This window comes from Aedes albopictus, chromosome 3, assembly GCF_035046485.1.
Source record: "Aedes albopictus strain Foshan chromosome 3, AalbF5, whole genome shotgun sequence".
Lineage (NCBI taxonomy): Eukaryota > Metazoa > Arthropoda > Insecta > Diptera > Culicidae > Aedes > Aedes albopictus.
In genome coordinates this window covers 204,263,206-204,275,563 of record NC_085138.1, presented here as the reverse complement: position 1 = coordinate 204,275,563, position 12,358 = coordinate 204,263,206, and the positions used below count along the sequence as shown (strand labels likewise).

General features: G+C 34.9%; 2 protein-coding genes across 9 annotated transcripts in view; one reads left to right on the top strand and one right to left on the bottom strand.

Moving 5' to 3' along the window:
* The window catches only part of LOC109416212 (uncharacterized), a 31,569-nt gene extending 22,125 nt beyond the window's left edge, over positions 1-9,444 (top strand). The window contains exons 5-6 of the mRNA XM_019690203.3: positions 6,141-6,280; positions 6,344-9,444. Of these exons, the coding sequence (XP_019545748.3) occupies positions 6,141-6,280; positions 6,344-6,697 (494 nt within the window). The 3' untranslated portion in view covers positions 6,698-9,444. The remainder of the gene's footprint in view (positions 1-6,140; positions 6,281-6,343) is intronic.
* Positions 9,073-12,358, bottom strand: part of LOC109416142 (clathrin heavy chain) — a 27,530-nt gene continuing 24,244 nt past the window's right edge. For all 8 annotated transcript variants that reach the window (XR_009998963.1, XM_029863361.2, XM_062858651.1 and 5 more), the window contains one exon: positions 9,073-10,360. The gene's annotated coding sequence lies outside the window, so the exon portion shown is untranslated. The remainder of the gene's footprint in view (positions 10,361-12,358) is intronic.

Below are 12,358 nucleotides of genomic sequence, written 5' to 3'. Positions count from 1 at the left end.
GTATCAGCATACTATCCGAATCTCTAAAGGATTTTTCGCTCGAAGACTATAACAAGTATTCTCCTAGAGATTGTATCAGAACTTTTTTTCAGAAAGAAGTTATATTTTATTTTATAGAACTTTTATAGGACGTTTGATGCGTTCTGAACATGTACAATGTACATTCTGAAATGCAGAAGGGTCATATGAATCTATACATATTTTTATTTGTCTCAACCAGTCTTTCCACCATAATGTTCTCTAGAATATCTTTTAAATTATTCAAACTGTGATGTTAGGTAATATCACTATGATTCACTTTAAATGCTATTACTCGAAGACAAGTTCATTCAACAGTTTTTGACTGCATATCCCATAGATTCTCATACCTATGCTTCTGGAAACAGTATACATTTTAGAAGTCACCCGAGTGTCCTTGTTGGAAATTCCCGGTGGCTAGCAACAATTCCCGAGGTTTTCCCGACTTTTTCCCGGTGGTTTCAAATTCCCGAGTTTTTCCCGGTTTTCCCGAAATTCCCGACTGAGTGGCCACCCTGGACAGTGCCTAAATTCATGCTGGAGGCATGGCAACATCAAGCGTGTGAATAGACAACAGTGTGATTTTTTGGAGTCGGACAGGGTCACGTTGGATAGGATGAAGCCAGAGGAGAAAAGGAAATTAAATATTTGAGACGAATAAGGACTGTTCATTTTATAAAGAGGACACCTTATTTATGTGATATCTTTTTTATTTTTCAATAAAATCATTATCGGTTTTTTGCATAAATTTCCATAGCTATTCTACAGTGTAGGAAAAATATAACATTATACAAATTGTCCTTAGTTATGGAACTGAAGCGGTTTTCGTTAAAACTCATTAAAACCCCATTTCTCAAAATTCTACACAACTTTCCACATACATAGTTTTAACATTTTCATGAACTTTTCAATGTGTTGGGATCTAATACTATTCTTCTAAAGGTAGAGTGTAATAGTTGGTCAGTAGTAATGCACCAAGCATTATACAGCTTGATATAGTGAGTTGCCTTGTTATCAATGAAATTGATAAAAAATACTCCAGTGATGCAATAACACTACGGAATCAGTTCAAAATTTGTCCAGTATAGAAGAGAATCGCATTCTAAATGATACCGAAGAAAAATATGCTTTAAAGTACATTCTTCATCATAAATTTAATACTTAATGATGGCCATAATGAAAAATTGCATACTTTTTGCTCCATAAATGCAAGTTTTTGATTCTAGAGATTATTATTATTATTTATTTTCAGCAATGTCTGACCCTATGTGATTATATACCTTATTTGAAAATAACTACATGCTAATTTTTATTTACGACATCATTGTTAAGTTGTATTTGCAATAGAGTACATCGTTATTTAGAAGAACCTTCAAAGAACGAAGCGGTTTTATCTCCCGTAACTGCCATGAAGCACAGTAACCAAGCCAACAATGCTATCAAGAAGCGGTTTTCTGCATTTGAAATTGCATTATTAGTACTTTCGACTAGATCCATTGAAAACATTCAAAATTTAATATTTTTATACATTTTTGTTTAACTTAGTGCATTTTTGTGCTTTCTACACCATAACCATGAGTACCAAGTACTTCGGAGCTAACTAATTCCAGAATATGTAAGCTATTTTTTAAACATTCCATACAAGATTCTAGGAGGTGTCTGGCTTTTCTGGTAGTTTAGTCCATGGTTCATGATGCTATTTTGGAAACCAATCCACTAGATTCCAAATCCGCAATATTTTCTAGAAATTTTGGTCAATCACACAAAACAAATATTTTAAATACAAATAATACAACAATAATTTTAATAAGTGTGAGAAGGGTTCTGTTCACCATAGGTGGATAAAATCGGATTTTTTTTAAATTTTGCTCAAAATGGTAGAACAAATTCTTATTTTCTATGCATAAATTATTGCCCAAGGCTATTGGAACTCAAATCTGAATTTGGAGAACTTTATTTCTTCGCTTTTCTTGTAATATACGTTCATAGCACAGGATTCTTCTTTTGATAATCCGAAAAAATCACTTTCCGAATCACATTTCTACAAATCCACTACGATTAGAGACAAGTTTTTCAAAAAAACTTTAAACTTCTACGCCATAAGAATTCTAGAATGGGTTGCAGACAATGATTACATTGGAAAATTTTCCAGTTTTCATTGCTTAATTTTTTGCACGCCATCATCCTCCCCATCTACATATGTGCACCATTCATATTGCATCAATCACAAACATGTTTCTCTTCCTTTCAACGTATGACTACGCAAAAAAAATAAAATCGGTTAGGAAACTATTTATATTTCATTCTTTTTTTTTTTTAATGTTCCTAGCGGCACGCCGACGGACGTAGAAACCTCTCCCATCACTGTGTAAATCTAATGTAAAAATCTCTAATTTGTCATAAATAGTCTACGTTAGTCAAAGTCGAAGTAGTCAGTTTTTGTCGATTTCGTCTTGATCACACGTTAGCTTCGAATCTATAAGCAAGCACTATTCAATGCTGCACTTCCCACTATTAGGGGCTGTCCATAAACCACGTGGTCATGAGGGGGGGGGGGGGGGGGGGGTTCGTCCGATGACCATATTGTATGGACGAATAAAACTTTTTGTATGGACTAATGACCAGGGGGGGGGGGGGGGTTGAGAAGTCCCAAAAAATGACCACGTGGTTTATGGACAGCCCCTTAGTTTCTTTGTTATTTTAAATTGATATCGTAAGAAAACATTATTAGGCATTGGGTGTTCGAAACATTAGAGTTTGCTCACAAAACTATCATATATAAAAATAATTATAGAGAAAATTAAATTACGAAAGCGCATCAAATGTTGAGTGGATGCATTAACAAATTGAATACACGAGATACTACTAATTATTACATATTTGAATGGAATTGTTAAAAATAACCGAATAGTGGGAAGCCCAGACAACAGTTCAAAGTCTGCTGACTCAAAAAAGATTCCGAGACTCGTCACAAAACACAAATATTTTCATTGTGATTCACAACGACTCTCGAAACCCTCCCAGACTCAATCGACCGGAACTGTTTTCTGGGTATAGAAACTACTAGGCCCCAGCAGGTCCCTCCTGTATATCGAGCATTTCTGATAAATCAGCCATACTCCATCTGTAGCAGCCGGTTCGCAATGAACCGTTGGAGGCGCATTAAAGTGTTAAAGGTGATATTTTCATTACAAGAATTAAATTCAACATCCTTCACTTTAATACCGTCGAACTCTGTGATCTTGGCCAGGGTAAACTATTTATATTTTCCATTCCATGAGGATAACTATGTCATTATATTGATGGCTTTACCACAGACAAACAGACGTAACACTTTGAACATTTTTCGATTCAAATCATAGTCACGAAAACATATTCGCCCAATGCTAAAAGGCCTATGTTTGGCCGACCACCACCGGTAGTGAGCAAACGTCAAACTCGAACAAAAACGATGCGAGCGCCACGGTTGGGCAGTTTGCCAACTATCAAATTTTGAAAAAGACCGTTTAATCGGTGTACCATGTGAATTATCAGAGTGTTACGTCTGTTTGTCTGTGGCTTTACCCTTAATTTTTTTTTGTCGAAAAAATAGGATTTCGTGACAATTTTCATTAACAAAAACATCGAATTTGTATGCGCATAATTAGTGTTGTTGCGAGAGCCAACACTAACGAAAGGGAAGTTCTTCCGGAATTATAAAATTCAATCCGTGTGTTCAGGAATGTGGAGATAGGGGTAGGCGGGGCATAATGAGCAGCCCAAGCATTTTGCCATCAAATCCAGTAAATTAAGTGCAACCAATGTGTAATTTTAACGTTCAATCCTTATTTGAACCTTAACTGACAAAAGCTAATAGTTGAAATTCCGAATAAAGTTATAAATGTTGTAGAATTTTATGTTTTTAAAAACGTATAAAATCGCGAGTTGCGTTTTGGGGGTGGGGCATAATGAGCACCTTAGGTTGGGCAGGATGATCAATATCAGTTTTGAACACAATCAAATGCTAATTAATTAATCTTGTCAATGATAAAGCATACCGGCAACAATCTGAGACGCAACAATCAATGAGAATTTGAAGGGATTACGGGGTTTAATTTGTAGGGAACTGTGGGGTTCCAATGAGTCTTCTATTGAGGAATTTTTAAACGGTGATAATATACAGATACTGAAATTTTATAGCTAATAAATTGAAAGTTACAGACAAAACCTTACTATATGCATTAAAACAGAGAAAACCAAAATTAAATTTTGTTTGTTGAAGCTGTTTACCATTTTCATTATTTTTTCACTAGTTGCTCATTCTGCCTCACCCTACTACCAACTCTTTGAAGCATATTTTTTCAACAAAATAAATATACAAATAGTTGAAAAGTGTTACAAATACATTTCATTGGCCTAGGGAATATCAAGAAAATCGACAGATGCCCACTAAGTTGTGATTTCGATACCAAACACGTTATTTTAGGTCACCTGATTCTTATAATATTTTCCCAGTACATGACCACTTTACGCATTTTGATAAATTTTTCAAGGTAAACGGATTTTTTTACTAATGTTTTTTCATCAACTCATTGGATTTTAGATAATAAGGCTACAATCAAGCAATTTGTTTTGGTAATTTGAAGATTTACAGTGAAAATACAAGGTGCTCATTATGCCCCACCTGCTCATTATGCCCCGCCTACCCCTACATTATGGCAGTTTAGATTCTGGCATCATAGGCGGAACAGCAAGTGTACTGCCATGGAGATAAACATGTTAAATTATGATTGATTGAGCATGTGTATTACCATAAAAAAAAAGATAAACATGTTAAATTATGATTTACAAATATAAAAATATTCAAAAAAGTTTCAGAGATACAAGGGTTGAAAATTATGGTACTCTATACTGCCGTGAAGCGCATATCAGTCCCATCTTTGCTGGATTTCCAATGCAAATGGGACAGATATGCGATTCACGGCAGTATAGACACCATGGGCGGGAAATGCATCTAAAATGAGTATGAAATGCAATTATATAACAATTATAAAAAAAACCTTCGGTTCATCATGCAGTCCAATTGAGTTCATGATAATAATGTTCAGATGTTCAGAAGGTTCAGATGTAGGGTGGGGCGGGGCAAGATGGGTCGCGGGGCAAGATGGGTCAGTGCCATTTTCGAGCGCATTACTCATGTTTTGATTATGTTCATAATTTTGTTAGAAGACCAGCATGAATATACAAAAGTTTGGGGCATTGATTGAAGAATTATTCACTCTCATTGGAAATAAAATATAAAATGGTTCTTAGCCATTTTTCTTATGCGATACATTTGCGATACAATTTTGAACGTTTTTTTTTTGGAACATTCAAAAGTTATTTATTTTTTATTACACGACTATCTCAAATTGACTTCAATCAAGCGGAATGAACGCTCAAAATTATAACATAAAATTATTATAATTTTTTAGTAAAAACATCGATTTTCAAGTCGCCTTAGGACCACTCAAATCGTAAAGTTTTTTTTATATTCCAAATAAATTTATAAAACGTTTACTAGTAGCTCTTGTTTACTCAGTATGGATATGGAGCATATATGAATGCGGAACAAATCTTATATTTTGACGTTTTTCGTTGAGAAAATGTGAATTACTTAAAAGGTGACCCATCTTGCCCGCACTTTTTTTCACGGCGCAAAATCGATCACTTTTTAAAACTGCTTGTTCAACATCATATTTTGTATTCAATGACCTTTTCATCGACTTTTAGCATAGCTAACTAGTGTACTAAAGAGTAGCGGACGAATGAAAACCAATACGATTTGTATTTACAAAGTTATGGAGATCCATCCTTAGGTGACCCATCTTGCCCCGCCCCACCCTAATTAAAATGAAGTGTATGTATAATGTAAAGTTATTACGTAAAATCGGAAAGCCCCATTGGATAAATTTACCACTAAACTTAAAATGTTCTGATGTTAGATTGAGATTGTTGTTCTTTTCATCAAGGATAAAAATATGGAGAATGTTTATTTTAAGGAAATATAATTTTGGAAATTTGAGTTTATAGGTAGGGAATAACTTTCGGATGAATGTAACAAAACCATAGAGTATTTTCTCTAATTTTTTTATGTTTTACAGTTTTGGCGCAGGTTGAAATATCAGAAATTGAACAGCAAAAAATTCAAGAGATTGAAACCATAAGAGATAACCTGATGGAATCTACGAAAACGGCGTTACACATCATCACGGGCCTAAATAACGATCTTTCAGAACTACAGGTTAGTGAATGTTTTCAAAATGACATATGCTTTAATGAAAATCACCACCATTACTTCCTCTAGGGACGATATGTGCGCGCTTGGGAAGAGTGCCTAAAATGGGAGAAGTCCATAACCACCGCTAAAAGCTATATGGCTGCAAATGAGATGAAAACCAGCTGCATGCTAGATGCTATCTATCATCTTTACTGTATGATTCGCAAACGACGTGGGGAACAGCCAAAGTATTTGCGCGGAAATGTTGAAAAGCAGCTGGATTTCATCAAGGAAGAAGCGGGAATCATGCAGGTAATTTACAATCTTGCAGTCAAAAAGCTGGCTAAGGAAAATATGAGCTTGGCAGCGGAGAAAGGCTCGGTGAAGGCGAAACCTGTTATTTTTCCAGCAACGAAGAAACCTAAGGCTTTCGGATTTTAGTTACAGGGATTCGTGATACATACGTGAGGGTGCTTAATAGATTAAATATATTTTGGAGATTCCTTCAGCATTACTTTTTCTAGGATTACCTAAGTAATTTTTCCTGAAACTTTCTAGGGTATTCCTTCCGTGGTTTCTCCACAAACTTATTCTAGAATTCCTCTAGGAGGGAGCTATGACTAAGTTACTTTTTCCTGTGTTTATTCAAGAAAATCCTACAGAAACTACATGAGAAATTCAAAAAAAAAAACAAAATACTCCAAAAAAATCATAATGAACTCCAGGAGGGTTTCCATTACAAACATCTGAAAGAATTCCAAAAGGGTCTGCATGAATTCCTGACGAAGATCTTAGTAGAAACCAAAAAAAAAAAATGCCTGGATGGTTCCTGGAAAAAATTCTCGAGGAAATCCCGGAATCAATTTCTGATAGAATTCCTAGAAGATGCTCAAAGAGGAATCCCGGAAGAAGTTCCTGAAAAGTAATTCCTGACAATCACCAAGAAGAAATTCCCGGAGGAATCCCGGAAAGAACTTCCGGAAGAATCCTGGAAAAATCCCAGAAAGATTACCTGTTGAAATTATTGTAGGAATCCCAGAAGGAATACTTGAATCAGAAGTAGCTCCCGAAAAAATATCGGAAGAAGTTCCTGGAGGGATCTCAGAGTAGCTTTTAGAGGAATAATACTTGTCAGGGATCTTGTAGGATTTCTGGAAGAGTTTCAATAGGAATTCCTGAAGAATTTCCAGAAGATACTCCGGGAAGAATCTCGTATGAAATTCCAGGAATAAATCCTTACGGATTGTTGCAAGGAGTTTTTGCAGGAATCTTGGTAAGAATTTCTGATAAAATTTCCGAAAGAACTCCTAGAGAAATTCTGAAATTCTAGAATTTCCAGGAATACCACCTGGAAGCCCAAAAAAATAAATCCGGAGACATCATAAAAGAAACTATTCGGAGAATCTCGGATGAAATTCCTGGAGGATTCCAGGGACTTCTGGAGAAATTCTGGAAATAATCTCTTGAAGTCCGAACGTAAACAAAAAGGTCACAAAACATCAAAAACTTAGAAAAAAAAATATTGAGCAATCGCGGCTTGCATTGTCATTTAGGCTGTACCAATTCAATTGTTTTTGAGTAAACCCGAATTGTGGGATTCGGGGAAAGACATTTCGGTTTCTCGCTTGCTTTAGGGATTTCTTCAAGTTTCAAGTTTCTTTCAGTTCCAAAATTCCTCTAGGTGTTGGTTCCGAGATTTCTCCAGGAATTCTTCCTGGGATTCCTTAAGGATTTTTCCAGGAGTTTCTTCTGCGATTCCTTATGAGATTCCAGGGTCTCTTTCAGAGATTTTTCCAGAGATTCCTTCCGAAACATCACCAAGAATTTCTTTGAATCTTAGAAATAATTCCTGTAGGAATCTCGGCTATACAGGAATTCTTTCTAAGATTCATCTAGTATTTTTTCCTTGAATTCCTCCAAGAGCGCCGGGATACCTCTAGGAATCCCTTCTCGTAAAAAATTTAAACTCTTGCAGGTGTCCTAGAAGGAGCAATGTTCGGAAGATTTTGAAAATATCATGGCAATATATATTGCAGGAGAAAATACTTCTAGAATGTTTCTATAACAAGATATAACTGATCTAGATCGATTTAATTATATCTAGACCAGTTTGGATGGTTCTAAAAGATAATTCAAATAAAATCAATATAAGTTCCCAGAGACGAGATGCCTCTACGAAGCATCCCCAGAGCACAAGAAGATTTTTCCAATAAAGATAGGATCCTAAACAAGCAAAATTACGTAATTAATGAACAGACCCTTAGGCCACATATAATTTCATGGCAATCCTGACGTTCTAGAAATAACATTCTTTGATTTGAAAATGAAATTTGAAATAAAAATTTGTGATTCGATAGTACGTACGTTTCGATAGTACGTACACTAAACGAAGCGGTGGTGTACGTACTATCGAGGTATGCCTGTAGTTTCATCATATAAATTTAGCCACAAATTTAGCAAAAAATTATTATTGCTTAACATCTTATTCTGCATCATGACGTGTAAAAACATCTACTCTTTGGAATAATATAAAGTTCTCAATATAAATAAGCCATAGTTGATGAGCTATTTCAAATTTTATGTTTCTCCGTTTTGACCCAATCTCACCCCCCAGACCCATTGTCACCCCCATCGACGGTAGAAAAGAACTACTGAGAGGTACTTTGAAAAATTGTGTTAACTTTCAGTAAACTCAACGGGATCTTTGGGGTGCTTATCTTGCCCCGCCCTACCCTATAGGTATCTATTTTTGGCCGCAGAGCCGTATAGGTTATGGAGTGGTCATCATGTTTCGCTAAAACGCATATACCTACATGTCAGTTGATTTAAGCATATATCAATATATTTTCTACTAAGTATAGTACTATACGACTCAGTGTGATACGCTAGTCATAATCGCATAACAGTCCCTTACGACAAGGAAAGCAGGCGATTGCACGTTTGCGATCATGACAGCTTATGCGGCCATATTACAGTATTAGTTGGCTTGATACATATTCTGTTTTTGGAGTTGTCCATTGTATGATTTTGCATCTCGCGCATGATTTTATGATACATGACTTTGATAACATAACTAATTAAAAAGTCAGACAATACAGCGAAACTGGCAAGTCACCTCTTTCATCATGCCTTATAACGTTTTTACTCTCATATAATTTATTTTAGGAAGGAATGCAAATTTATGATTGTTTGTAAAACACAAAAATATAAAACCGGTGAATAATGTATAGTAACGAAACGTCAAAAGAAAGCAAAGATGACTAGCAAACAACGTTGAAGAGTGATACATAGGTTCAATCGAAATGAAAGTGGTCAATTTTGTTACAATAAATCCATTACGGAGAAATACTGATTTAGTTTATATTAAAATCGTTTCATCTTATATTTTTTTCTCAAACAATGCACAAAAGAAATTATTTTGTTTAAAAAAAAATGTGCAAATATGTATACCTACTGTTGATGAGAATTTGAGTTTTATTTTTCAACGTTTTGCACCACCGGAAATACCTACAATTCTTTCATATATATATATTTTTTATATAATTTTTGAATTATATAATTCTTTCCATTTTCTTCTTTGAATATATTTACAATATTTCTGTAGATTTGATTCTAACGACGTTTGTTATGCAAAACAAATTTTCCGAAGGTATCTTTTTCATTAACTTCATCACTGCTTATTTATTTATCAACGATGTTTGCTACAAAGACATAGTCATCGATACAAAATGGTTACCACTTAGATGAATCACACAAATTCATGAAAACTTAAGAGGCTGGGATGAAACATCTTCCTAACTTCTCTTCCATCTGTGTGACTTAACTAGGCATGGCTACATTCGAGCACCAGTGGCTGCAGTTGGATAGAATAAGATCGATTTAGAGATGGACAATATCTTTATTGTTTATTATAGTCTCGATCAAAGGGACTAACACAATTTAGATTTAATTGAAAAATATATCAACAAATTAATAAATATAGCATCCGAACTCTTCGGTTTATAGTTTAGTTGTTATATCTTAATTTCTGTTTTTCTGTTCTATATTCTTGTTTGCGATAATATATATAACCTCTCTTGTACAACTAGTTGAAAACGAAATGATCTGAAACGAAAAAGGGCGATGTTTTGTTAATTTACCTATTAAGAGATTTTAATGTTTAAAACATGGGAAATGATGACTTAGGGAATAACGATTGCGTTACCCCGAACGCCGATCACCCAAATGCCGTTTCCCTCACAATCCATTTCCCCGAATCATCTGTTATGGACACTTCTTTATTGTGTTTATACGGGGTTTTCCAATAATATTGCTCCCCAGACTCCTAACAAAAATTGCTGAAAAAAGAATGTTAAAACTACTCCTTCATTTCTCTGTCACGATAGTCTCCCCCAGGGCCGGATTTAAGGGGGGGCCAGGGGGGGCATGGCCCCGGGCCCCCACATTTTAGGGGCCCCCACAAAATCTAACTTCAAATGGGAACCGAAAAAAAGTAGTGCTGAAAAATTCGTGATTTAATTTTTATCACAAGTACTTCTACTCTCAAGATGTGTGTGAAATATTGTGCTTCAAATTAGAAAGAAGCAGATATCTGCCTTTTTTATAAAATTTCAAACTTTCTCTGAAAGTTGTTAAGATTTTTATGGTTCGGAATGATCATCTTCACCTGAATTCTGGATGAAACCTTAAACTCCATGAAATAGAGAGTCGAACAGTTTCTGCTGAAAATTCGTGTTTACTAATCGAAAATTATTGGTATTATTTTTAAAAATTTTCAACATAGTTCTTTGAATATTTGCAAGTGTTTCTATCAGAATAAGAAAAAGGTTTTAAAGTCCTAGAGTTTGATTCCGCTTACCAAACTTATAAATTATTTAAATCGAATCCCAAAATTGTTGAAACATTTCTTTAAAGGAACTAGCAAGAATTTTTGGCGGATTTTTTTTGCAGAGATCTGGTCTGATTTTCTTCCTGCGTGAATGTGTTATTTAAGGCGAACTCTTAACAAATCCATAGGTTCCTTATAAAAACTTCAGTAGATATTGGTGGAGAAATTCTTGAAAGATCCTGAAATATTTAAAGTTTAGCAAACCATTTTTGTTTAAATTGGTAAAAATTTCGTCCGCCAAAAATTATTGTGAAATTTTACTTATAACTCTATTCAAAATAAAACAGAAATTCCATCAGGAACTCAATATGGATTTCCGATGAAATTTCTTCAGCAGCTTTTAGTTAAATTTCCGCTAAAAATACCACTATGGGTTTTTTGCCTCCTGAAGTTTCTCAAAAAGTTCTGAACAATTATTTTGCGCGTTCATCAGATAATCATCGAAGTCGCGTTAGAAATGATAATGCTTAAGTTCCACAAAAAAAGAAACCTTGTAATCGGTTTGCAACTCTATAGAGTTCATCAATGATTCCGCAAAAAATTCTATTCGGAGCTTTTGCAATAACGGCCACAAAGATAGCGCTATTAATTTTATCTGAAATTTATCAAACATGTCTCCTATAAAATCTATTTTTAAATTTCTTAAAGGACTTTCTCTTAAATTTTGACTTGATCAATGGAATCTAATACTTAGAACACTCTCGGATAAAGTGTTATTTACTTGATAAAATTTCTTTTGCAATCGTCTTCAGATTAGATTTTCATATCTGGATCTCTGTTTTGCTTAGATAGCCTTTTTTCTAGTTACGCTAATTAAGCTAGATTAATATCCCCAATAACATCCCTAATTTTTGGAAGAATTTGTCATATTTTCTGATCTTTTCTATAATGAAAAAAAAAAATCCTCTAAAAAGAGGGCCCGCACAACACTGTGGCCCCGGGCCCCCACATTTGTAAATCCGGCCCTGGTCTCCCCTATGACTTTGGCGCCGTTCACAAATTACGTAACGCTCTAGGGAGAGGCGGGTTGTATGGCCGAGCATTACGGTCCATATAAAAAGCGTTATGTAATAAATGGATGCAGCCTTTCTAGCTTGAGCTCGAATAATCCAAAGAATCAAGAAAATTATGTGGTAAGAGATATTCAGCCTGCTTGCAAGTTTCCGACGGCAGCAAGCAACTTTCATTGTCGGACGATCCTATGTATTTTCACT